This window comes from Strongylocentrotus purpuratus, unplaced genomic scaffold (assembly GCF_000002235.5).
Source record: "Strongylocentrotus purpuratus isolate Spur 01 unplaced genomic scaffold, Spur_5.0 spur5_scaffold_11, whole genome shotgun sequence".
Lineage (NCBI taxonomy): Eukaryota > Metazoa > Echinodermata > Echinoidea > Camarodonta > Strongylocentrotidae > Strongylocentrotus > Strongylocentrotus purpuratus.
This window is the reverse complement of record NW_022145596.1, coordinates 11104467-11131922: the sequence shown is the minus strand read 5'-3', so window position 1 is coordinate 11131922 and position 27456 is coordinate 11104467. Positions and strand designations below refer to the sequence as shown.

Here is a 27456-nt window from a genome sequence, read left to right as displayed (position 1 = left end):
ATCTTATTCTGATATCTACTTCATGATAATATGCATGATATGAAGATAATTTTTTCTTCTACAATCAAGTTTTTAGTGGTTTAACTATAAAGTGCTGTTCGCGAGAAAACAACAAATCATGGTCAATATTGCGGACTATGAAGGCAAATATTGGAGTAACTTCGGTTTGAACTTTTCTGACGAATGGAAAAAGCTACACAATAACGCTGCAAGCTTTAACTTTTGAATAAAGCAATCACATTTAGCTTTAGCCGGGGGACTATTAGAGACAGAGGATAGGGTAGAGTGGATGGAACAGACAGGAAGGCTGTGGGTAAACCTAGAAAGCCTCAGGGCTTTGAGAATCTAAAGGGTAATGTAGACTGAAGGATATTAAACACGGAAAATGGACATGAAACAGAAAATGTTATTAATGGACGCCTATATTCGATGACAGTATAAAAGAAAAGGGACGTGTACAACTGAATTAATAATAGAATACTTTATATCTGTTTTTTTTCGCATACATCATATAATATTTTTAATTTGAAAAAATGATGAAAATGATATATGCATAATAGTCATTATAATGATGTGACCACCCTTCCCCCTGTGCGTTTCTCCATCCCAAATTTTAGTTGTGTCCAGCACCTTGAATCATTTGATTACAAACCGATAACACAAAAGTATAATGCAGTATTTGTTACAGAAATGAATGGTTGGAAAGATTTCGACTTCGATGTGCATTCAAATGATATTGAAAAATAAAAACATGTACTTTCTTGTTAATCAAACTTCTACATTTGATAAATATGAATAATTAAAACATAGGATTAAAGACATTCATATATTATTTTATGTAAATAAATATCGTCAAAACCTTGAGAGCAAAAAAATCACGTATGAGACAGTTCATCAAAATATCGTTTCTATAATATAGATCTATATTTATGTAATATTGGCTGCCTTTGCGTGGTATATCGTATATACCAAGAAAGAAAGCCAATATCATAATCATCATTACACATACAAAAATTGAACACAGTGAAAAAAGTTCCATGGTAATTTTCCAATCCAACAGTGTCTCGATTAATCTTAAAACAAAATTTTACAAAAAGTCAAAATGGAAGATGATCCAAGTTTTGAATATAAATTGGTGTCTAAACGCAATATTAGCAACACGTTTTAGATTTAGTTTTAGTTTATTGTCGCATTTCAGCGATTGAAGCCAGCATATCATATCCATCTGCGGAGTGCGAATTATACGGAGGAAAAGCAATATGCTTACAATATTGAAATCGATCAAAGGGAATCAAATACATGATTTCATTCTCTGGAAAAAGAGGCCCGTATGTATAATACTTTAGATTATTGCATGCAAGTATCTTTATCTTTTAGACGTGAAAATATTGGGTACTGGATACCCACTCCCGACTCACTCTCATCAGTTCCGACGCCCGATGTACTTTTTGAATTTAGGGATAGAGATAAATATCACTTTGTAATAATTCGGCTAGTTTTTGGTTATGAGGGCGGTAGAAATCGTCCAAAGCTTTTTTCGTTTTCGACTGTGCCACTTTGTTGCTTGCTTGAACCCATCGTGTGCTCAGAGCCTTTGCTTCCTCCTCCGGTGTTAGAGGTCCTGTAAAAGGTGGATAAAGCAATACAAAATAGTGACACAACTCAAATAAATGAATGTTCTCTTTATATCGTTGATCCGACATTAATTTGCTCCTGTGGCAACTGCCCTGGGCTTTTATTTCGTCAAAGCTTCCTAGACATTAAAATGTTCTAGCGAGGGGCGGTACGTTTCAAAACGTCTAAAGTCGGGCTATGTTATGAAAATGGGGTCGCTCAAGAAACGATTTCCCAAGACTGGGACCCTAATGGTTAAAAAATGGGTTATACTACCAAAGAAGTAGGCATTTGGGACAGTCGTTAAAACATTCTGTCCTCTTTTTTCAAATCGAAAACCTCAGGGCAAAAGGTTATGACATTTTGTTCGTTTCTTAGACAGCCCGTCTAGCGGCTTGTTCTAATATAAACGCCGTTTCAAAATGCCTGAATATATGACGGATGGTATAGCTTATGCGGAGTCACATATATGAATGATCAGCCATCCTTTTTCCATCAGTCTTCCTACCTAGGTTAGATTTTGTTTTCCATTTCATTTAATTTATTAATTTTCACAAATCATCTTTTAAATTATGGTCGCTACATCCACGCTACGCTTCCCAAGAATATTTTAATTTCACCCTTTCCACATTTTTCGCCCCTCTCTCTGTTTGACCATGCTCCGATATAGCCTGGCTCGAATACATACCATTTTTTAATTATCTCGATTTTGCCCAACGTTAAATAATTTATGAAATATAAAATAAAGTAGATTTCTTTGATTTTGTCAACACCCTAACAACGCTTGAATCAATCCACGACTTTGTTACTCTTTCCTTCTCCACACTGAGAAATATCTGCCACATCCAAATGTGGACAACTTACTTAGTTCCAGAAATTCCAGGATGGTCCTGTAGACTGAGACCTGGTCCGCATGCCAGTCCTCAAGACGTAGGACCAGTACCCCTTCCCGTGTATATGCGTTGATCCAGTCATAAAGGAATATATGATACAGTCCTACGTTGATACCTTGGAACGGTGTGTAGGGCTGTAAAATGGACGTAGACCAATATGTAAGAACACATTAAAAAAATACTTAAATAAAAAGTTGTCCAACAAACACTACCCCAAAGACTCTCGCGAAATCAACTCGAGGGAAATTTCAAGACCTTCTTGTAGATCCGATAGAACAGGCGCGGATCCAGGATTTCTTAGGGGGGGGGGGGCCCAAATTTGAAATTATGCGGGCCAAAAATTGGAACGTAATGGTGACCAGCAGTGACGTAATGCGGGGGGGGGGGGGGGGGTGCAGGGAGGGGCGAGTTTCCCCCTCCCTCCTCGAAACGCGATAGCTTTGACGTTTCATCAAATTATTAGAGAAAGAAGACAATTCATAGTACCGTTCTCGAAAATAATCCTCGTCTGAATTCAGTTACCCCCCCCCCCCCGCTCCCGCGCGTAGCGCGGAAACTTTTACGATTCATTAAATCATTAGAGAAAGAAGACAATTCGTTGTACCGTTCTCGACTCTTAATTCTTGTCTAAATGTAGTCCCAACCCCCCAACCCCTCCTGCGCGAAGCGCGGAAGCTTTGACGTTTCATTAAATTATTAGAGAAAGAAGACGATTCGTTGTACCGTTCTCGAAAATAATCCTCGTCTGAATTCAGTTACCCCCCCCCCCCCCCCCCGCTCCCGCGCGTAGCGCGGAAACTTTTACGATTCATTAAATCATTAGAGAAAGAAGACAATTCGTTGTACCGTTCTCGACTCTTAATTCTTATCTAAATTCAGTCCCACCCCCCTCCTGCGCGAAGCGCGGAAGCTTTTACATTTCTTTAAATCATTAGAGAAACAAGACGATTCGTTGTACCGTTCTCGATGCTTAATCCTCATCTGAGTTCAGTTTCCCCCCTCCCGCGCGAAGCGCGGGGGCTTTTACGTTTCATTAAATTATTAGAGAAAGAAGACGATGCGTTGTACCGTTCTCTACACTAATCTTTGTCTGAATTTTAAAGATGTTCTTTGTCTGCTCCTTTTTTTTTCTACGTCCTCTTCCTTTTCTCTCCTCTTTCTTTTTTAGGGGGGTGGGGGCGGTGATTGTTTGGGTACCGCCCCCACCGCCCCCTGGCTACGCGCCTGCGGTCAGATTAACACATTTTGATACCTTGTCCGACCCCAGAAGCTCAGACGTTTAAGGCAATAAATTACGGTCAGACAAGCATTCAGGGGCCCGCCGTAGGGCCCCTGGTGGGGTCGAGGCGGTGGAGCCCCCGGAAGCTCGGGGGTTTTAGGCGTTTAATTACGGTCAGATGAGCATTTTTTATAATCCTTATTATTTTGTCACACTGGCAGGACACTTAGGCGTGGGGTCAAGGGGACAAAGCCCCCCAAAATCAGGGGTTTTATGCATTAAATTACCGTCAACTGAGCATCGAAGGGCCCGTCTTAGGGTGGAATCCAGGGGGCAGAGCCCCGGAAGCTCAGGGGTTTTAGGCGTTTATTTACCTTCAGATGAGCATTTTGTTATAATCCTTATTATTTTGTGTCACTGGCAGGACACTATTTGGCGTGGGATCCAGGGGGCGGAGCCCCCCAAAATCAGGGGTTTTAGGCATTAAATAACCGTCAGATGAGCATCGAAGGGCCCACCTTAGGGCCCTAGGTGGAATCCAGGGGGTAGATCCCCCGGAAGCTTAGGGGTTTTAGGCATTTAATCACGGTCAGATGATCATATTTTGATGCCTCTTTATTTGTTAACACTGGCAGTTAACTATTTTTTCTTTCTTGCTCTCTTTCTTTTTTTAATTTCTCTTTAATATACTTTTTTTGTTAAAGTGTGGGGGGGGGGGGTGGGAACTCGAGGCTCCCAATTCCCGCCGTTCCTCGGGCCCTGACATGTAGGAATCTCAAGAATCATATTTCTTGCCTGGCTGTAAATTTAGGAATTTGTCATTTTCCAACAAACGCATAAAAAAGTATAATTTACTAAAAAGTGAGGAAAAATCTCGGAATTATGTAATTTCAGCATTATTTGTAATCCACAATTATGGAATTAGAAATAAAACACGTTTGAATTTGATTTCCCCCAAGCCCCCCCCCCCTCTATCAGTACGCCAGTATCTCCTATTTTCCTTTTTTCTTTCCCTTTCCTTCCTTCTCTATTATTTTTTTGATTGGGGGGGGGGGGGCAACAGCCTGGGAGGCAAGGCCCTTTCGCCCCCCGATCTCCTTCTTCCCCCTTTTCTTTTCTTCTTCCTCTTCTTTCTTTCCCTTTCTCTCCTCTTTCCCTTTCCCTTCTTTTCCTTTCTTCTCTCTTTTTTTTTTTTTTTTTTTTTTGCCGGGGGGGGGGGGCCAAGGCCCGCTCGGCCCCCCCCCCCTGGATCCGCGCCTGCGATAGAAATCAAGTTCGTATTACGTGATAAAACACGACCGCAAAAAGTAACCAAACATGAACTCAGGCGTATACGCTTATGTATTGCCTCTAGAAAACATGTTCGGGTTAAGTCATTGAGTCATTGTCATTTTCGCACATTTCGATAGGTGACGCAAAAAACAAAAGGCTACTAAGATTGCCTTAGATTGATTTGTTGAAAGTCTTCACGATCTCGCTATCACTTATAACAAAGACTACTTTGACGTAACAATGAATGCGATAATGTGAACCCCCCCCCCCCTCTCCCCTTGTCTCTCCTCAAGCAAAAAGAGAAAGTAATGTGATTACAGGTTTGGTTCTTAATAAAGCATGTTTGTACATAATCTCTAAGAATCAATGAACTATTATTATTTAGGTTTTTTTTCTTCAATGGCTGGTTTAAGTGACTTTAATATCGCTGAAGTTGAAAGAAGGTATAGGAGCTACAGTTTTGTATTCAAGTTATAGTAATTTCGGGGGCAATCCAATTATGTGCGCTTCTTTTGTTTGTTTGATTTTATTTTCTGTAACACACACCGTGTTCACTAGTGCATGGAAGGAAAATACATGGTCAATTCAAGCTTGAATGCATGATTTCCCATGCAAAATTAACTCTGCAATTACACAAGCGTTTACCCAATTTTCTGCGGAAATAAACGAAATGATCACAAGGCTTTACCTATGCATCATCACCCATTATGCCGCATTGAACCTGGAGAGGTAGCCGAGGGAGGGGGGGGGGGGGGGGAGGTACATAACTCCCCCTCACCGAATAGTATAAGAAAAAAAGAGAAAGTGAGAATGGGAGGAAGATGAGTCGACCTTCTCCCATTCCCTCCTCTCTCTCTCTCTCTCTCTCTCTCTCTCTCTTTCGATGGCCTTGCTTTATGGCTTTCATTTGGCAAGGTATTAATCTACATAAATTATGTCACTCCATACCCAGGAAAGTAATTGGGACCTGGTAGGATGGCGAAAGCCCCCGTGAGAGTAGTTTTCATATGCCCTCACGGTGAGCATCATTTATGATAGGATAGTCCCCGGGGAGTGGGGATGGTGCATGCGGTATGTGTGAATGAATCTAAAGAAGTGATAAAAGAATATTATCTGTAAATCGCCTAGAGACGGTATTCCGTATAAGTGCTGTACGGAATCCGGATTTATCAGGTGGGCTGTATCTATACAGACCACCTTATAATTTTGTTAAAATTGCCTTTATTATCAGGTGGGCTGTATCTATACAGACCACCTCATAATTTTGTTAAAATTGCCTTTATTATTATTTATTTATTTTATTTCTAACCACTTTTTTGTTAACAAGATAACTTAAAAATGGCTCAATCAAATGCCTTGAAATTTAGCACACATATGTATAGGCATATGGACAAAACACAGTAAGGTTTTCAACCTTGACCTTGACTAATGACGTCACCTAGGCGCAATTTTGTGAAATTTTCTGAAAATCAAATCATGATCATATCTTCATAACCAAAAGGCATTTCTCATTCATATTTGTCATGATCAAGGTCAATATCTGTCCGGTCAATTTCAGGTCAAAAAACGCGCGCGTGCGCGTACGTCCGCGCGTCAATGCGCGCGCAAAATTTTTAAATGATCAAAATCGTCTCAAATTTATTTTGCATACGTTTCAGGTCATTTTAAGCATTTTATAAAAAATCGCGCGTACGAGCATGCGTGCGCGTTTTCGCGCGTAACACCATTAAAAAACAGAGAATCGCCATTTTTTTTTCTTTCTTGATATTTCTCATATTTTTTCAAGGAATTTGATTCCATGTTTATCTCTTTATGACCATTATTAACAAGATGAGCGTAAATTGAAGATAAATGTCAGTGCGCGCGAGGTCTTTTAATACATAGCATATATGGGCAAAAACATGCCTATACAAAATCCGTTATAGCTCTTTGGAATGCACCGGGATCCTCAATTTGTTTTCATATTAAGATAGAGTATGAGTCGGAAATATGATTCCATGTCTCATTTGGCCATTAAGTGTATCGTGACATCATCACAATGGCCTTGGAACTCAAAATACGAATTTGCATATTATTACGTCAGCATATTTATGTAAAATTGATTGTATCTCTGTAAATTTTGATCAATTTTCTTCAAAATTTCGATATGTTGTAGCTAAGACAATTCTCTACAAGCGCATTAATAACCATTTTTCATTTTGATGACGTCATCATAGTGAAAATTTTGATTAAAGGCCTCATGTCAAAAACTTCATAATTTGCGTGTTATGCCTATAGAAGGTGAATTTAGTTCACGTTATGAATCTACATGATATTGTCTTTTAAGAATTTGTAAGCAGTATGTCGCTTATTTTTGCTCTATTTTGTCTCAAATGTTAGTTGACCAGCCCACCTATACTTGTTCCAAACAAGTATTATATGTCTAGTTATTTATCAGGTGGGCTGTATCTATACAGACCACCTTATAATTTTGTTAAAATTGCCTTTATTATTATTTATTTATTTTATTTCTAACCACTTTTTTGTTAACAAGATAACTTGAAAATGGCTAAATCAAATAACTTGAAATTTGGCACACATATGTATAGGCATATGGAGAAAACACGGTAAGGTTTAAAACCTTGACCTTGACTGATGACGTCATCTAGGCGCCATTTTGTGAAATTTTCTGAAAATTTACTCATGATCATATTTTCATAACGGTAAATCATTTCTCATTCATATTTATCATGATCAAGGTCAATATCAGTCCGGTCAATTTCATGTCAAAAAACGCGCGCGTGCGCGTACGTCCGCGCGTTAGTGCGCGCGCAAAATTTTATAATGCTGAGAATCGTTTCAAATTTATTTTGCATACGTTTAAGGCCATTTTAAGCATTTTATAAAAAATCGCGCAAAAATCGCGCACACGTGCGTGCGCGCGCGTTTTCGCGCGTAACACCATTACAAAACATAGAATCGCCATTTTTTTTTCTTTCATGATATTTCTCATATTTTTTCAAGGAATTTGATACCATGTTTATCTCTTTATGACCATTATTAACAAGATGAGCGTAAATTCAAGATAAATGTCAGTGCGCGCGAGCTCTTTTAATACATAGCATATATGGGCAAAAACATGCCTATACAAAATCCGTTATAGCTCTTTGGAATGCACCGGGATCCTCAATTTTTTTTCATATTTAGATAGAGTATGAGTCGGAAATATGATTCCATGTCTCATTTGGCCATTAAGTGTATCGTGACATCATTACAATGGCCTTGGAACTCAAAATACGAATTTGCATATTATGACGTCAGCATATTTATGTAAAATTGATTGTATCTCTGTAAATATTGATCAATTTTCTTCAAAATTTCGATATGTTGTAGCTGAGACAATTCTCTACAAGCGCAGTAATAATTATTTTTCATTTTGATGACGTCATCATAGTGAAAATTTTGATTAAAGGCCTCATGTCAAAAACTTCATAATTTGCGTGTTATGCCTATAGAAGGTGAATTTAGTTCACGTTATGAATCTACATGATATTGTTTTTTAAGAATTTGTAAGCAGTATGTCGCTTATTTTCCTCTATTTTGTCTCAAATTTTAGTTGACCAGCCCACCTATACTTGTTCCAAACAAGTATTATATGTCTAGTTTATTTTATTTCTAACCACTTTTTTGTTAACAAGATAACTTGAAAATGGCTAAATCAAATAACTTGAAATTTGGCACACATATGTATAGGCATATGGAGAAAACACGGTAAGGTTTAAAACCTTGACCTTGACTGATGACGTCATCTAGGCGCCATTTTGTGAAATTTTCTGAAGATTTACTCATGGTCATATTTTCATAACGGTAAATCATTTCTCATTCATATTTATCATGATCAAGGTCAATATCAGTCCGGTCAATTTCATGTCAAAAAACGCGCGCGTGCGCGTACGTCCGCGCGTCAGTGCGCGCGCAAAATTTTATAATGCTGAAAATCTTCTCAAATTTTTTTTGCATACGTTTAAGGCCATTTTAAGCATTTTATAAAAAATCGCGCACACGCGCATGCGCGCGCGTTTTCGCGCGTAACACCATTACAAAACATAGAATCGCCATTTTTTTTCTTTTATGATATTTCCCATATTTTTACAAACAAATTGATACCATTTTTATCTCTTTATGACTATTATTAAGGGAATGAGCGTTCGCTTAACATAAATGTCCGTGCGCGCGAGCTCTTGTAATACATAACATACATGGGCAAAAACATGCCTATACACAATCTATTATAGCTCTTTGGGATGCACCTGGACCCCAATTCTGTTTTAATATTTGAAAAGAGTATGAGTCAGAGATATGATTTCATGTCTCATTTGGCCATTAAGTGTATCGTGACATCATCTTAATGGCCTTGGAACTCAAAATACGAATTTGCATATTATGACGTCAGCATATTTATGGAAAAATGATTGTATCTCTGTATATATTGATTGATTTTATTCAAAATTTCAATATGTTGTAGCTAAGATAATTTTCTACAAGTTCAATAATAACCCTTTTTCATTTTGATGACGTCATCAGAGTGAAAATTTTGATTAAAGGCCTCATGTCAGAAATTTCATAATTTGCGTGTTATGACTATAGAAGGTGAATTTCGTTCACGTAATGAATCTACATGATAGTATTTTTTAAGAATTTTCAAGCAGTATCTCGCTTAACTTTGCTCTATTTTGTTTTCAAATTTAAGTTGACCAGCCCACCTATACTTGTTCTAAACAAGTATTATGTCTAGTTATTATTATTATTTCATCCAGTAAGCTACGTCCTCCTCCCCATGACAACGGTGCCCCTTAATGTCTGACCCTAAGCTACGCCACTGAGCAAACGCCGAAACGCAAATGACACCATCATCATTTCCACTTTGGGCTTTGATCATTTGTTCCTTAGCAACCTAGCCTGCAACATTAATGGATAAATGGAGAGCTAGAGAAAGGTCCTACTTAGGGGTGTTGTCTTCTTCCCCATAGATAACACAAGAATGTGTATGTATTCTTGTTGAAATTCCTCGGTACAACAAAACGACACCCCAGCTCCGCCCTTCTGGAGGCACCGTTGAAAAATGTACAAGCACAAAAAGGAAAATGAAAGAAATAAAGATGCAAATGAAACCAAATGCAAATGGAGTAACAGACAGACGAGAAGCGAAAAAGCCCATTATATCAGGACCGAGACTGGGAAAGAGGGAGGGAGGGTGAGAGAGGATGGGTGTAGAGAGAGACAAAAAACAAGAGGAGAGAGGGGGTGGTAGGAGAGGACGAGAGAGAGAGAGAGAGGACGGAGGGCGAGGGAGGGAAGGAGGAAGAGAAAGAGAGAGAAAAAAAGAGAGAGGAGGGGGAGGGGGACGGTGATTGGAGATTGATCTCACAGAGCTGCGATTTCCCTCTTTCTCCGATTTTTCACCGATTGAAGATGAGCTGGAGCGCTCAGAATGCTGGAAGGCTAGAATTAATGAAGCTGAGACGTGTTGCCAATGAATGGAGTACACCAACCCTATTCGAATATCGGTCGTACGACACATGCCCCGGTAACAATACTAACCGATTTCCTAACTTTAACCCTGGACCAAACGAGATACATAACCTTTACCCCTAAACCTAAACCTAACCTACTACCGAAAGGAAACCTATAACCCTAACCCTATAGCTTTGGCGAAATGTATCCAAGAGCCAATGTCGCCGCAGAAACTCTCGGATCAGCCGGAAATCGAATGCGTAATACAGAGAACCTGAAAAATGTACATGCGATTTCTTCAATTACATGTTTTGGTGGCATTCTATGTTGTTCCGACTATTATTGCTTTGGTTGATGTTCTTCCTCTCTCTTCATGATGTTGCAGGCTTGGGGGATTTCTTTTGTTTTCACTGGTGTCGGGTTTCAGCTTGCCAAAATGGGGGGAAGGAAGAAATGAGGACGCAGCCAAAATTTGTCAAGAAAAATCAACACCAAGGTACCATATAAAGTACAACAGGAGGTGAGAAAAGAAGTACAGGTAAGGTAAGGGGAACGAGAACAGAAAATACATCTATATAGTTGACAGAAATGGCGGCGTCGGGAAAGTTTTTTGACAGGGGATCGAGTTTTTACTGAACCCTCGAACACCTCTTATTATAAAGGTCATTACTTTGACATTCTATATCATTGTAATACCAAAAATTATTAGAAATTGAGGAGGCAGTTTAACCGCGCCCTCATTTTTCCTCACAATATACTACTTGCCCCCCCCCCCCACCCACCCAATCCCCTTATTTATGATCCTGGTGCCGCCACAGGTTATACGAAAGTACAAGGAGAGAATTTGACAGGAGGGGTCAGAGGCGGAGCATGCACAATCTGGCCAGAGGCGGGGCAAGGGGGCGGAAAAGGGGACCGAAGAAAAAAAGACAAGAACCAGTAAAAGAGCCGAAAGCCAAATACATGTATATGCTTCGGCTACTGCAAGATTCGGGCCCCGTCTCAGAAGCGTTGCGATTGATTCGAACGGACCACAACTTCAGATTAAACCCAACTTCTATTTTATTAGGACACAATTGCAAATGATTTTAATCAATCGCAACTCTTTATAATAACTGATTAAGTAAAAGAAAAAAAAATCGCAAGAAATACACTGTTGGCTGGTGTTAAAAGGACAGCACCTGGAATCTGATATTTCATATGCGTAGAACTACTCTGAAATGGGAGGGGGGGGGGGGCTTAAAGCGAGAGAAGTCTTATTTAGATAAACATAATCATTCAAAACCACGTCCCATGAAATCTTAATTATTTTCATCACGATCGCAACTACTATCGAAAAGTGTAAATACCCTATTTTATACCACATAGAAATCATGTTCGGATGACGTCATACGTCGTTGTAATATTTGCACATTTTAAAACGTAATGGACCAAATATTGAAATTGCAATAAGTTGACTTTTTGAAAGTCTATGCAATCGTGCTTCATATATATATATATATATATATATATATATATATCCAAAGATTTAGACAAGGGTTATCGACTGAACTTACACATCCAAACGAGTATGCGCAGTATCTCTCGTTGTGTTCTTTCATACAACTGTTGTAACACTCTATCGATGTCATAGCACTAACATGCCAATCATCAGGGGTAGTCAGTGGGTGGGTGTAGAAGTACCAAGATCGTGCTCTATATGGTGGAAGAAGAAAAAAGGAAAATGATCGAGTAAATCTGTTTTTATAAAAATGCTATCGGTAGCTTAACGTGAGTGTACTCACTGAGTGCACCAAGCAAGGTGTGTGTGTGTGTGTGTGTACTGTGTGTGCGTGGGTGTGCGTGTGTGTCGGGGACGTTTTACTCGGGAAATGAAATGCGAATTTATACGGCTACTGATAAGGGAAAAGATGCGGGCGGTCTATAGGCGTCTTCTCTTCTCGTCATTCCTCTTTCCTTCCTACTTTTTTTTTTTTTTTTTTTTTTTTTTTTTGGAGGGGGGGGGGGGTTGGGGTATATTTACAATTTGATTGGGGTCATGCGCCCCTCTGTATCTATGCCACTGAATTATTTGCTTCTTTTTTAAAAGGCACCATAATCTATTAGATATAAGATATTACAAGTGACTCGTAACACCCCTGTCAAAACTATGAGTTCAAAACCTGACTTACAATAGATCGAACAGAATGCCGAATGGTCGAAGATTTCGGAGTCGGTTTTGGTGATGAGTGGCGTATTTACAGTGTCATTTGGCTAAAACGAAGTAGTCCTCTAAAAGGAATGAATTAATAATTTTAAAACACATCTTCTCTTTTATTCTCTCAAAATAAGAAATTGCAATATGAAGTTAACACGAAACTTAAGGGATAGACTCTCATTGTACAGACAATAGGAGAACTCGCAATTCGAAATGTGCAACCTTACAATTTGTACTTTCACGTTAGACTTTTTGACAATTTTTGATAAAAAGACTTCGCTTTTTAAGCCTCAATTTTAAAAGACTCTTCGTGAAATAAAATTTAGAACAAAAGTTGAAAATCAGCACACGATAATGAATCGGCGATTATGCATGTGTGAACAGCATCTCTGCCATTTCAGTTAGTTCGTCGCTTCCATCTTTCTTTAGTTTTTCTTACAAATTGTCCTCACCATTCCAACATGCTTTCAGAGTTCGAAGATAAAATTATCTTTCGTTTTCTGATAATGATCAAAGATATTTTTCCGAAGAATCTCGTTTCGCAATCCATCGAGGAGGCCTAGGAATACAATGGTTGTTATACGCGGATATTTCAGATATATCCAAGATGGCGTTTCCCCTCTAGACAAATTTCAACTTAAAATATTAGTTTCTGCCATGGTCGCAAGTTTCGATATCGATATATTTGAAGCTTAACTGATCAAGCCTAAGGTTTGAAAGCTCTAAGAAAGCTAATCAGTCGACCTGGAACACATCCAGAACCGAATAGGAAAGAATAAAATGAAACGAAAGAAGAGAGAGAAAAGTTACTTTATTCTTAGCTTATTCTCATACAGAAAGTTTTCCTTCGCTATATTGAATTGTCATTGAAAATATCATATTGATATAAAGAAAAGACGTTATCAATAGAACAAGACAAATATTTGAATCAAAGAGACTTCAAACTGAAATTTTAGTAAGATGGATGGCATTGGTAGTAAAATATGGCGACGAAATAAGCAACATATTATGTTTGTGCCTCAGTACCCAAAACACAATGATCTGACGGTATATTCTACTAAAATTTAAACCCGACGTTGATTTTGTAAGCTTAGCCTGATGTAGAGTTTAACAAAGAAAGTTATACCGAGGAATTAAGTGTACCCTCGCTTCACCATGTCTTTGTGTTTGTCCCCGTGTCGCTGGGCGAATTGGTTTCTGAAATTAATAATCAGCCCCGATGCCCCCTTCAACAAACCACTGATTAATTTACACGAGACAGGAAGAAGCAAAAAGATGAGGAAAATTAAAAAGATGTTAAAAAAAGAGGAGGGAAATTAATGCTGAAGAGGAGAGATATTCTGAGGAGGGACAGAATAGATACATGTACATACAGGCGCGTACGCAGGATTTTTTTCAAGGGGGGGGGGGGTTAAATTTGAAAATAACGCCGAAAATTTCGCAACGACTCAGCCAGCCGCTGAATAAGCGAGGGGGGGGGGGGGCGAGAGGACACTTTTTTATTTATTTTTTTGGTCCCAAAAATTTCGCAACGACTCGGCCAGCCGCTTGAGATTGAAAGATAGAAGGAGAGACAGAAAGAGAGCGAGAGAGGGGTATAGAGAGGAAACAGACAGATGGAGGATAGTAACAAAAAAATAATAACATAATGATAGACAACAATGCAAACGATTGACAAACAGACAGACTTTACATAGCATACCGTTCCGTTGGGTTTCTTACTATGATGATTATTTTAGCTTTCGGTTGAATGGCGTGCAGTAATTCAGCGTTTGTATACGGAGGATCCGTGGCGCCTGCATTGGTTTTTAACCACGCGTTGCCAATTGAGTAAGCAGTACTGATCGAACCGTCACCTGAGGGGATGGATGATAAGAAATAACAACTGTTTAATCTTTCATGAAATGCAAGAGACGCCTTTTCATTTCTGTAGCCGGAAAGGGGAGGGGGTCCCGAAGCGAATTTGCAAACAAAGTGAATATGATATTAGCTTATATATTCATTTTCAGATAAAATGTTTAACAATGTGCCAACCAAACTTTCTAAATAGTCTGATTTGATATGACACATTGAAATTATTTTTAGAAAATTGTTGAGAGGCAAATATTTTGTAACAAAATAACCTATGAGAGCTCACATTTGGTTAAATTCCAAACAGGTCACGAACATCCATTATTGTAGGTAATTAACCCCCCCCCCCCCCCCCTCCCATGAAAATGATGAAGACGCTCTTACGGAATGGAAGAGAGAACTATTTAAAACGAAAAAGTATGTTACATGACAGGCCACGCGACAGCTCATCCGGAAAAAAATGAAATCATTCTCTCCTTCCAGCCTGTGCTTTAATGCCAAAAGCCTGAAGCGAATGCAATGTACTTTTGATGTCTTACCCTCCTCCCCTTCCTGTCTCCTCCAGGCATCCTGTTTCTTCATAATCCTTTGTAGTTTGCTCCCTCTAGTTCTAATCTAACATTTTGAACAGTAACTGTAGTCCAACTTAGTTTTAAATTATTTCGTCCGATTTAAAAAAAATCATCTATTCATTCTTTATCATTTCTTTTATTGTCATTTCATGTCCAAACAATATCAAGAATCGATATCTTTGTTCAAAATTTCATATTAAAAAGTTAGTCCTCTAATTTTCGATTTTATTTCTGTCGCTTATTTTTTCCGAATCTGATCCATTGTTATTGTTATGCCTCCGCCACCGAAGGTGGTGCCGGAGGCATCATGTTTTCGGGTTGTCCGTCCGTACGTCCGTCCCGTTTGACCGTTATCACAATATCTCAAGAACCATTTAAGATTTAAACTTAAGACTCGGGAATAGTATTTATCACCATAAGAAGACGATCTGATTAGATTTTGGAGTACGTAGGTCAAAGGTCACAGGTCACAGAGGTCAACTTATGAAATTCCTTGTATTGAGTTTGTTAGCGCGATATCTCAAGAACCATTTGAGATTTAAACTTCAAACTTAAGGATAGTATGTATCACCATAGGAAGACGATCTGATTAGATTTTGGAGCACGTATGTCAAAGGTCAAGGGTCACAGAGGTCAACTTATGAAATTCCATACATTGAGATTGTTATCATGATATCTCAAGAACCACTGGAGATTTAAACTTCAAACTTAGTGATAGTGTGTATCACTATAGGAAAACAATCTGATTACATTTTGGAGCACGTAGGTCAAAGGTCAAGGGTCATAGAGGTCAACTTATGAAATTCCATACATTGAGATTGTTATCATGATATCTCAAGAACCACTGGAGATGTAAAAACTTCAAACTTAAGGATAGTATGTATCACCATAGGAAGACGATCTGATTAGATTTTGGAGCACGTAGGTCAAAGGTCAAGGGTCACAGAGGTCAACTTATGAAATTCCATACATTGAGATTGTTATCATAATATCTCAAGAACCACTGGAGATTTAAACTTCAAACTTAATGATAGTGTGTATCACCATAGGAAGACAATCTGATTAGATTTTGGAGCACGTAGGTCAAAGGTCAAGGGTCACAGAGGTCAACTTATGAAATTCCATACATTGAGATCGTTATCGCGATATCTCAAGAACCACTGGAGAATTTTCACTTCAAACTTAATGATAGTATGTATCACCATATCATAATATCTCAAGAACCACTGGAGATTTAAACTTCAAACTTAATGATAGTGTGTATCACCATAGGAAGACAATCTGATTAGATTTTGGAGCACGTAGGTCAAAGATCAAGGGTCACAGAGGTCAACTTATGAAATTCCATACATTGAGATTGTTATCGCGATATCTCAAGAACCACTGGAGAATTTTCACTTCAAACTTAATGATAGTATGTATCACCATATAATATCTCAAGAACCACTGGAGATTTAAACTTCAAACTTAATGATAGTGTGTATCACCATAGGAAGACAATCTGATTAGATTTTGGAGCACGTAGGTCAAAGGTCAAGGGTCACAGAGGTCAACTTATGAAATTCCATACATTGAGATTGTCATCATGATATCTCAAGAACCACTGGAGATTTAAACTCCAAACTTGTTTAAATTGCTCTATGGCGGAGGCATCATTTTCGACTGCGCGCAGTCAAAATTCCATCTAGTTTTGTTTTATATCAAAATGACCCTTTTTGTCTTTTGTCTTAAATTTTTAATTTCGTCATATTTTTCGCATTCATCAAAGTATTCGCTTCCCATTATCTTCCTCCAGCACACATGGGGCATTTTTTAAAAGTTTTTTTTATGTAGGGTTTGAAGCAGTATATTGATACAGAGTTTGGGTATTTTTCACTTCCAACTTTCAGGACCATGTCAGGATATTAATTGATACAACTGCATGTATAAGTGACCCGTCGGACCTTAAAAGTAAGTATATTTTAATCAAATCATCATCTCGTGATGATAGGAACTAACCAAAAATCCTGGGATGATAACTTTCTCTTGATGTTGCACTTGCGAAATGTGGCTTAAGCTTGTCCACAGCGAACGTCTTAAACCAGTTTAGATACCAGTCGATAGATCTGTCATCTTTGCCACCGGTCTTTTTACGAACCTGCATTACTGAGTTTAAAACGTAAATAAATAACAATTGTAATGATATTATTATAACTATTGTTATTATGATAAGTATTAGTAGTGGTAGTGGTATTAGTCGTGGTAGGAGGAGTAGTAGTAGGAGTAATGGACACTTATTGCAGAGGAAAATGTGAATTTGTCAAAAGAAAAGGGAATAGGGGCACTTATCAGAGGTGGAAATGGGAAGGGACACTTTTAAAAATTAATAGGGGCACTTGTCAAAGTGAAAGGGGCACTTTTCCCATGTAAAAGGGGCACTTCTTATAAAGTTAAAGGGGCAATTTTGGGGTACTTGAAAAAGTTGGGTGCACTGTGCCCCCCCCCCCCCCCCGGAGCGCCGCCTCTGAGTAATAGTAGTAGCAGCAGCAGCAGCAGCAGCAGCAGCAGCAGTATAGTAGTAGTAATAGTGGTGGTGGTGGTAAATTTCATTATTTGATCACAACCCCCAACACCTAATTGTTCATAACTCATCAGTGTGAGGGCGATAGAAGTTGAGAGGAATGATATGATGAGGACTCAATAACAGAGGCTAATGAATTATGATAACTCTAAGAATGTGGGGGTCCCCCTTGAAAGAGAAAATAAAATAGGTTTATTTCAACAACCTCCGCTATATCACGCTTAGGAAAGAGAGAGGGCGACAAACATAATTAAAAAAGGAGTGGCGATGAGTATGATTCGATGTATTTTTAAGGTCAATCTCTATTGTTTAATATGATTTCATACATGAAGGGAAAGACGCTTTTTAATCTTATCTAAATAAAATTAAAAAGACGTTTAATCATTATTATTTCGACCATTACTTGTAAATAATTACTATGATGTCCAATCAAACGGGATAGGCCTACATTGCATAATAATACATGAATATCCGCTTCACTCTTACTTACACACTCCCTACCCCAGAGCCTTCTAGTCCTAATCAGTACAAGTTTTAAAACTAGATTAAACATATAAAAATTGACTTGTAAAATATCATATATGACCGCAAAAAATGTAATGCAGAGTATTCGGTAAGACCTACAAATACCGGTATACAATTTAGTACACGCATCAGCGCTCAAAATACACGGGGGCGGTGGGCGATTCGCCCCCGTGAGCTACAAAATCGCCCCCGTCAGGTTGCTCACGGGGGCGATTGCAAAATTAAAAATCGCCCCGGTGGAATTATAAAATAAAGATAATCTTTTCTGTTATAACTTTAACACAATATTGAGTTTCAATTTTCAAACCTTAAACCAATGAAATGGAACTAAGATTAGCGTGCAAGATTTCTCGTTTTATGAGTAGGCCTATTATTATCGATTCAGCTCGCAGTGCAGTGCCGCCGTCAGCAGTGGTTATAGGCTTACTGCGCCGTTAGTAGCGGTGCGTGTGGACGCTGCCGCGCCATGTCTGCTGGAGCTGCAGGCGATCGGGCAAGGGCAGAAACATGGTCATGGCCTGGAGAAGTTTTTCGTTGTCAGCAAATAATGAACCTCGACCAGTAAATCAATATTAGGGACTTTTAGATTTGCACGATGAGAACGTGGACTGCAACGTGTGACCTCCTTTTAAGGCACTGCCAGCTTAAAAGGACGTCACATGTGATTGCCAGTGCCTTAAAAGGACGTAACACGTCCACGTCCACGTCCACGCAAATCTAAAAGTCCCTTTTGAGGAGAAGAGGAAGACCAAAATGTCGTGGAATCAGGGGCGGCGATTTCTGTTAATGACCGGGGGGAAGAAATGCGAATTTTTTTTACGAGGATGTTATGCGAGGGAGCGTAGCGACCGAGCGAGATTTTTTTTGCAATTTTATTAGTCTAAACGCTGCACTCTTGGGCCTTCCAGAGCCTAAAAGTGTGTTGCAGTCATTATTCAGTATATGCTATACAATTTGTTTTGCACTTTTTCAAATTTCCAGGGGGGGGGACGATCCCCCCCTGAAAAAATTGAGGGGGGACGTGTCCCCCCGTCCCCCCCCCCCCCGGGATCGCCGCCCTTGCGTGGAATGATATGATAACATGGACAGATCTACGGCGGGGGGGGGGGGGGGTAGGGGGTTTAACCCCCTCCTCCCACCCCCCCCCCCGGCCCCCTTGGGCTGCCAAGTGAAAATGTGATATTAAAGCGGGGGGAGGGGGAGGGGGATTCTGGAGAGGAGGACTACTAATCTATTTTATTTTTTTCAGGGGGCGGGGGGAGTGAAGCGCCGTTTTAGCATGACTTTCTTTTTAACTCTTACTTTGACCTATCTCAGATAACCCTAAGTTTTTGGTTGCTGCTTTATATGTAGTTGATACTGCATGATTAAAATAAAGAGAGAGAGAACCACCATCATTTTGCAATGGTTCAGGGTTCGTGTAATGTACATTTGGAACCATTTCTTAGCGTCTCAATCCTAAAAAAATAGCAAAACTATTTTTGAGGAAAAGCATTATACTGAATTAAATAAAGAATAATAGCTTTATATTGGATCATACTAATACTAATACGGGCTAAAGACAATGTGGTATTTGTATAGAGGTATTCCAAAATGACATTCTGATAATCAAATTTTGTTCTGGTATCATATGTATATACGCATAATACAACTGATCTTTATGATTTCTTAACGTGACATAGCTTCTTCTCCCTCTGCAAACAAAACAGAAAACTAGGTTATTTAATAAAAGGACCATGCGACAAATAATCATTGTGATTCAAATTGATGCAAGGATTTTTTTTAATATGCAATGCTTTATACCAGAATCTTCTTTGTAAAAACGACTTTTACAAATCTCAGCCATGCAATTCTGCCACTGTGCTGTAAGATCACTTTGAGATTAGGAGAAGTGTATTATGTAATGGGTATTTTAAATTGAATGGAACGTCTCAACTCAGTAAGCATGGCTGAGATTTGTAAAAGTTGTTTTTACAAAAATGATTCGGGTGAATAATAGTGCTTATTCAAACAAATATTCGCATCAATTTGAATCACAATCATTATTTGTCGCTTAATCCCTTTTAATGACCATGTTTTCTTTTTCGTTTGCAAGGGGAGAAGAAGATATGTCACGTTAAAGACATCATAAAGATCAGTGTTGTATGCGTATATATTATATACACAGGCCAGTAACAGCTATGTAGCTTGTAAATTTGTAAGAGGGAAAATGCTGATTGAAATGATAATGATGAAATAGCAAATAATTGAGGAGTATCATAGGTACCAATTCAATGGATATTTGTATTTAGAGCCTCCATCAGTAATAAAAGAGCCCCCGTGAGAAGGCTCACGGGGGCTCTTTTTTCGGGGAAGAGCCCCCGTGGACAAAAAATTAATTTGAGCCCTGACACGCATGCTTGTATGCACTCTGATGTCCGTTTTCTACTAAATCTTAAACCCGACACTATGTTTAGGCTTTTGTTCAAAATTGGGTTTAACATATGAAGTTGGTCTGAAGTCTAACACGTCTATGTTTTCCTTTTGTTAAAGATGATGATCAGACCCAATATCGGGTTAACCTGAATTAGTAGAATACGGACCTAAAGGAACGAGAATACAATCAGGTTTTAAACGAAAAGGCAATGATTCTCAAATAGGCTTAGAGAATCAGAGGGATTAAATATTTTGGAACCTTTCATTATATGTGACTAAAATTCGTTGTGTTGTGTATCGAATGATGACTCCAGTCTAACTCAAGCTTTTGTTTTCTCTGACTGAAGTCCAATGTACAATTTTGTTTCCTGTAAATTACTGGAATAATACCGCTACCGAAGTTTCGGTGTCTAGTGGATTCGTCGCTGGATAGTGAATCACAATTGGTTCGCGGTTCGAGTCCCGCAGCGGTAATAATGTCCTTTGCCAATATATTAATCTACTTAATTATGACACTCATCAGTTTGCTTCTCTGGTTTTTCTGCTTTCTTTTAGAGTAGTTGTCTATCTGGATTGGATTTCACGTCATTCTCCTTTTCTTCAGTGCCTCCCGGCATGACTACTTCCTGTTTTTTGTCCGTAAAGACCACTGAACACCAATCCCCCCCCCCCCCCTCCTCCCCCCCCCCCCCAAAAAAAAATAGTACCAATGCCCGCTGATTGGAGGGACCCACGCTACCCCCACTTTTTAAAGGGCCCTAATGAAATTTACATTGTTTGATTTTTATAAATTACCTTCTTGACCATGAGCAGCGATTCCGGTCCAACCGGTTCGTCTCGGACCCCACCAATGCGGTTCTTTGGGTACATCAACAATATCCGGGTGCGAGGTCAGCTTCTTCCATAAATCGGTCGTACCGCATTTTGACATCCCGATGAGATAAAAGTAAGGCAAGCAATTGAGTTCATCCTTTGCATCCAACCAGCAAGGGTTCTTAAATTCAGGCAAGAAAGTGTTCGGAACCTTAGCAGTTATCTGTCGAATGGGAAAGAGAAAGGACTATAATAACTATAAAAGCCTAACTTTCGTTTGGATTATGCTTTTTTTTTAACACGTCTGGACAATCCCCCTCCACCCCCCCCCCCCCCCACCCCCACCTAGGACACAGCTATACAGCTTCTTCTTTTTTAATTAAAAAAACCGGGACAATTACCTTAATAAGACAAATCCGAATATGATGAATATCTTTCATGAATATTAAGGGAGAGACTACTCTCGTGAGACTTTTGAACAAAAATCAACTTAAGGCAATTTTAAAAACTTCGTCCATCATGTACGGAAATGTGCGAACATTAGAATGACGTATTATGCAGTCCGAACATGATTTGTATGGGACGTAGGCCTACAAAAGTGTATTGAAGTAGCCCTTGAGGATTTTTTTTCGAAAGCATTTGCGATCGTGATCTTGTAAAACAAGAAAGACTTCTTCTGGAGGGTACATGTCAAAAGGGCTACCGGACTACCAGTTCTTTCATTGCATAGATTACTAGGAGTGGTTGCCCGAGGGGACGCGTTGTCTTAAAGACGATCCAGAAGGGAAATTGTCTTACACCGACCGTATATTAGATATTATCAAAGCTGTTTGTGATGAAAAATGATGATTATGAAAATAGCATTCAAAATACAGCCAACAGCTTTGTTGCTAATTGAAAAATCAGTATGTCTTCAAAATTTGCTTAACTTATAGTTGAGGAAGGGATCACGGATTGGTTTTGTACGATGACGTGTGGAAGAGCCACAATGAACGAAAATATTCAATTAAAACACACCTACTAACATGACTGATTTCTCTAGATAAGGGAGTCATTGTGCTTCTTATCTTATCAAATTTGATCCCTCAGCATACCCTTTTAAATTCTTTTCTCAACTCTGGATCTGGAATAGGGTTGCCCTCTGCATCCAAAACCTCCTCACTCCCATCGGCGTTGACTTCGAGGGCTTCCACAGTAGTGCCCTTCTGTGTCAGGTTCCCTGCAGCTTTGGTCGGACGGACCTTCGTGAAATGCATATCCTCCAGGCGTTTCATCGGCAAAATGACTTGCTGGTTGTCCTCAGCAGGGACTTTGAGCAAGATGAAGTAATACACGTAGAAGACGGCAACGGAGACAAATATTGCCATGAAGTAACATAGGCAAGAACGCCGCCTCTGATAAACGAATTTCGAATTAACAAAATACACAATTATTAGCAGTAGTAGTAGTAGTAGTAGTAGTAGTAGTAGTAGTAGTAGAAGTAGTAGAATAATTAATAGTAGTAGTAGTAGTAGTAGTAGTCAGGCGCGGATCCAGGATTTCTTAGGGGGGGGGCCCAAATTTGAAATTATGCGAGCCAAATATTGGTACGTAATGGTGACCAGCAGTGACGTAATGCAGGGGGATGTAGGGAGGGGCGAGTTTTCCCCCTCCCTCCTCTGCAAAGCGCGGAAGCTATATCGTTTCATTAAAGTATTAGAGAAAGAAGACAATTCGTTGTACCGTTCTCGACTCTTAATCCTTCTCTTAATTCAGCCCCCCTCCTCCGCGTAGCGCGGAAGCTTTGACGTTTCATTAAACTATTATTGAAAGAAGACGATTCGTTATAGCGTTCTCGAAAATTATCCTCGTTTGAATGCAATTTCATAACCTGCACGAGTCTACAAGGTGTGAGAAAACTCTGATTCAGGAAAGAATGCAAGGGTGAAAGTAAAAGCGAAAAAAGTGGACACTCTCACATGGCTTCCATGGATGCCGTCTTTGTTCTCTTTTTGCCTTCTTCTTACTCCTTGACCGTTCGCGCATATTTTTTTTTACAAAACTGTTTAGCCATATATAGTTCATGTGCAAGCACGTATACCCAGGGAAGAGAAGGTAATAGAAAAGGGAAAACAAAAAAATACATAAGGAGAGTGCAGAGGATATGGAGAAAGAAAGAAAGACAAAGAAATACATAAGAAATACATAACGGAAGGGCTTTTAAGCACCAAATTACGCATCTAGGGACCCGCCTTAGGCCCCTTGGTGGGTTCCAGGGGGTAGAGCCCCCGGGAGCTCATGGAAAAATACTGCCATTTTAGCAATACTTGTAAATCACTGGTATCAAATTAAAAATAACCCATGTTTAAATTGTATTGGGGGGGGGGGGTTACTGCCCCCCCCATCAGTACGCCAGTGAAAGAGGCGGAGCTGACGGAAGGGACTACCCCCATAAAGCTGGATGATAAGTCTTATATGTAAACCCCTCACAGGTTTTTGAAGTTTTTTTGTGTTACAAAATTACATTCTTTAGCAAAACTACAGCATAAAAACAAGCAATATACTTTTTTCACGCTTCACTTTTACTTTGCCGATATCTAGTGTGCAGTCCGAAGGGTTGTAAATATTTACTAGGTAAATTTTAGTTTGACTGAGCAGGAAGGGACTTCTTAAAAGAGCAAGCTGAATATTCATTTTTGGAACACTGATCTATTTCTATAACTTTTAATCTTGTTAACATACAGTGTAACTTGTACATACGTGATACCAACAGAATACATATTTTATTCAATATTAATGTTCACATATCAGTCCCTTTTTGGATTGCCCTCCTCCCGTCCCCCCCCCCCCCCAAAGAAAAAATATTATCACATTGTTACATGTGTGCACAATATATATTGATGTGTCAACCGTACGAAAGTGGTGTTTTCATAATGATTATTGACCTCCTTTAAATTTATATTTATATGGAAGACTTAAGAAGACTTAATATAATCATTTTGTTATATTATGAAACAATATGTCTTTTATGTATATTTTGTTATCTGTATTATTTCTGCATGTGAAATGTGAAATCAATAAACTCAATAAACTCAAACTCAAAGACAACTGTTTACAGTCCAACTAAGGGTGTAGAGCATGCCGTGTAGACTAAAATGTGCAATGTTGTTCAATTTCTGAATTCTTTGTTTAAAAAACTTGCTTGCTGTCAATAGTGTATACATTTTTTATACGTTTCAAATGTCTAGTCCGGTTAAAAATAGCACGTAATGATTTCATTATTTGACACGTACTTCACATTGATTTATCTTATCGATAAGCGAAACGATTTGCTTTAGTATCATAACAAATATAACAGTAATGACAAGTATGGTTTTCCTGAAAATTGCATTATACAATGTATATTCATCGTTATGGAAAATGTTGTATAATATACAACAATTGGCATTAACATTTTCCAGACCATTGATTTAATTACGTTTAATATTGAAGCTGTTGCCCTTTGTATATACATGAACTTGAAATAATAAGTAGCCTTGAAAGTGTCGCATTAAATCATGTGTGAGTGAGCTTGAAGTTTAATGGTGTAGGTTTGTTTGAAACTGTATAGCCTTTACTATGTTTTTTAATGAGATATATCTCCAATCAAATCAAATCAAACTGAGTGATGTTATCGTACAACTAAACAATATCAATCTTCTGTTCTCCTTCTCTTTTATTTTTTGATTGGGGGGGGGGGGGGCAACAGCCTGGGAGGCAAGTCCTTTTGCCCCCCCCCCCCCCTCCCCCCGATCTACTTCTGCCCTCTTTTCTTTTCTTCTTCCTCTTCTTTTTTCCCTTTCTCTCCTCTTTCCCTTTCCCTTCTTTCCTTCTCTCTCTCTCCTTTTTTTTTGCGGGGGTGGGGGGGGGGGGGGCCAAGGCCCGCTCGGCCCCCCCCTGGATCCGCGCCTGGTATTAGTAGAGTAGCAGTAGTAAAAGAAGTAGTAGTAGTATAGTAGTAATAATAGAAGTTGATTGATATAGCGCACCCACTATTCGAACCGATTTGAACATACTCTATTTACTGCGCTTAAAATACATGTAAAAGTGTGTACCATAGTATTATTCTCCCCTGTCTTACCAAATAGATGTTAATCCCGTTACAGGGATTCGAACCACTCACCGTGTGATCCACGGTCCACTTACTTACCCACTAGACCACGACACCTCTAGCTTTTCCCAGGATACTCTTTCTACTCGAAAGTTAAAAGAACCATTCAGCTATGAAATTCTCATTGCCCCCTGTAGCTATGGGAGGCACTTGTTTTGTTTAAAAGAATGTTCATATTTCAGAAAGTTCGTAATTCTGAAACACAAATTTCCCACATGGGGGGGGGGGGGATCTCGAAAATGAAATAGGGTTTATAATTCCGTATATTAGGTGTGTTATTCCGAGGTTTCGTAATTCCGAAAAAGAGATACATGTTTCTATATCATTTTCGGAATTACGAACTCTGTTGCTTTATGAATCCTTATTCATTAGCGGAATTACAAACCTTCGCAATTATGAACCTTGGGAGTAACGAACCTTCGGAATAACGCACAGTTGGAAAAAGTTGGGAAAAGACACTTATCTGTAGATATGCCAATGTCAACTAGCATGGCTATATAGGGAACTTGTAATTCTAAGGCTTAGATGTTTTACGACACATCTCAAAATCTTACCCTTATCATGCTTCCTTGTTATAAGTCGTCTTTGTCACCAATACAGCGTTCTTCTGCTACAACATTGCCGAAGACTATATCCCTGATAAAAGAAACTTTGATAATTTAAATATGCTACGTTCACAATACGTATTCCGTGTTGTATTGTTTGATTTTGTGCCTTTATTTAAACGCACGTTATGAGTGAAATCAGCCTTCTAAAATGAATAATTTTGTATTTATCCCAAGTAACGCATTCATTTATTATGTGTGATACATTCATCATTTCCAATTTATATATCACGTACAAGTCAACAAAATATTGTGGACTAGTCTTGATCGTTTGATCCTGATTGTTTGATTGATAATTATATTTATATGGAGGGCAAATGCCTGCATTTTGTTCAATGATGTTAGCCACGTTTACTTGGAGCCTCACGTGGAAAAAAAAACGGTCTTGGACATATCGTCGATATCTATCAGTGGAAATAAAAGATGTCGTTTTAAAAGTTTTTTAAAATAAAAACTACAGAAATATTGATTCTAAACATTATCATGCTACCCATCAACATAATCAAAGACACATACCTTTACAAATCATTCCGATTTCCCTTATTCAGAGCATCCTCTGAGAAGTCGACATTCGAGCGCCGTTCCAGGATATCCCAAGAATTTTTAAGGCGTTAGCAAGGGTAGTCTATAATCCTTTGAATGCTCTTGGAACTTTTTTAACGAACGTTATAAGAGTGCTGTGTGTTTGCCGGGACACTAATTGCTTAACTATGGAGGAAGATGAACATCTATTTCCTGAACCGTTAATGGTGGACTGCTTCAGTATGTACATCTGTCCAGGTAAAGTGTGGTTTGTTCTCAAAGCGAAGAAATATAAATCCCTTAATTCAGAATGAAACTATTCAACGTGTCATTATCCACCAGAGCTTTTGTATGATAGCGAATAAAGCAAGGGACGTCAGAGCTCTTCTCATGACGATAACAATGAGATGACAATGACTGACTTCGCCAGGTTAACTAAGCCGAGCTTTTGTGGCTTCCTCAGGCAAGTCATGCGGTTTATACCGTCTTTGATTACATAGACGAGCTTACTCCAATACCTTATTAGTTTGATACCTCAGTCCTCAGTCACACCAGTGAGCCAGTCACCAGACTGACACCGGACCGAACAAACCATTACATATACCCTCAGTGGCCAAGGATCAGTCGGCTTGGAGTAGGTTTGGCGATGTGACTGGATCAGATACCTCAGTCCTCAGTCACACCAGTGAGCCAGTCACCACACTGACACCAGACCGAACAAACCATTACATATACCCTCACAGGCCAATAATCAGTCGGCTTGGAGTCGATTTGGC

At 39.0% G+C, this 27456-nt stretch overlaps 1 protein-coding gene across 2 annotated transcripts; it reads right to left on the bottom strand.

The window, feature by feature from the left end:
* Positions 1–27239, bottom strand: LOC582046 (carbohydrate sulfotransferase 15). Of its 2 annotated transcripts, XM_782022.5 has the most exons (9): positions 26675–27232; positions 26108–26189; positions 22519–22818; positions 21407–21647; positions 17110–17256; positions 14391–14544; positions 12048–12186; positions 2479–2641; positions 1–1621 (listed from the first exon to the last, which is right to left on the bottom strand). In XM_782022.5, exons 2-9 carry the CDS (start codon positions 26114–26116, stop codon positions 1455–1457), a joined length of 1320 nt encoding a protein of 439 aa, XP_787115.4. In that variant the 5' UTR covers positions 26117–26189; positions 26675–27232; the 3' UTR covers positions 1–1454. The 2 variants fall into 2 exon arrangements, with proteins under 2 accessions (XP_787115.4, XP_011666866.2); XM_011668564.2 differs by lacking the exon at positions 17110–17256 and having other exon boundaries at positions 26675–27239.
* Between the last annotated feature and the right edge of the window lie 217 nt (positions 27240–27456).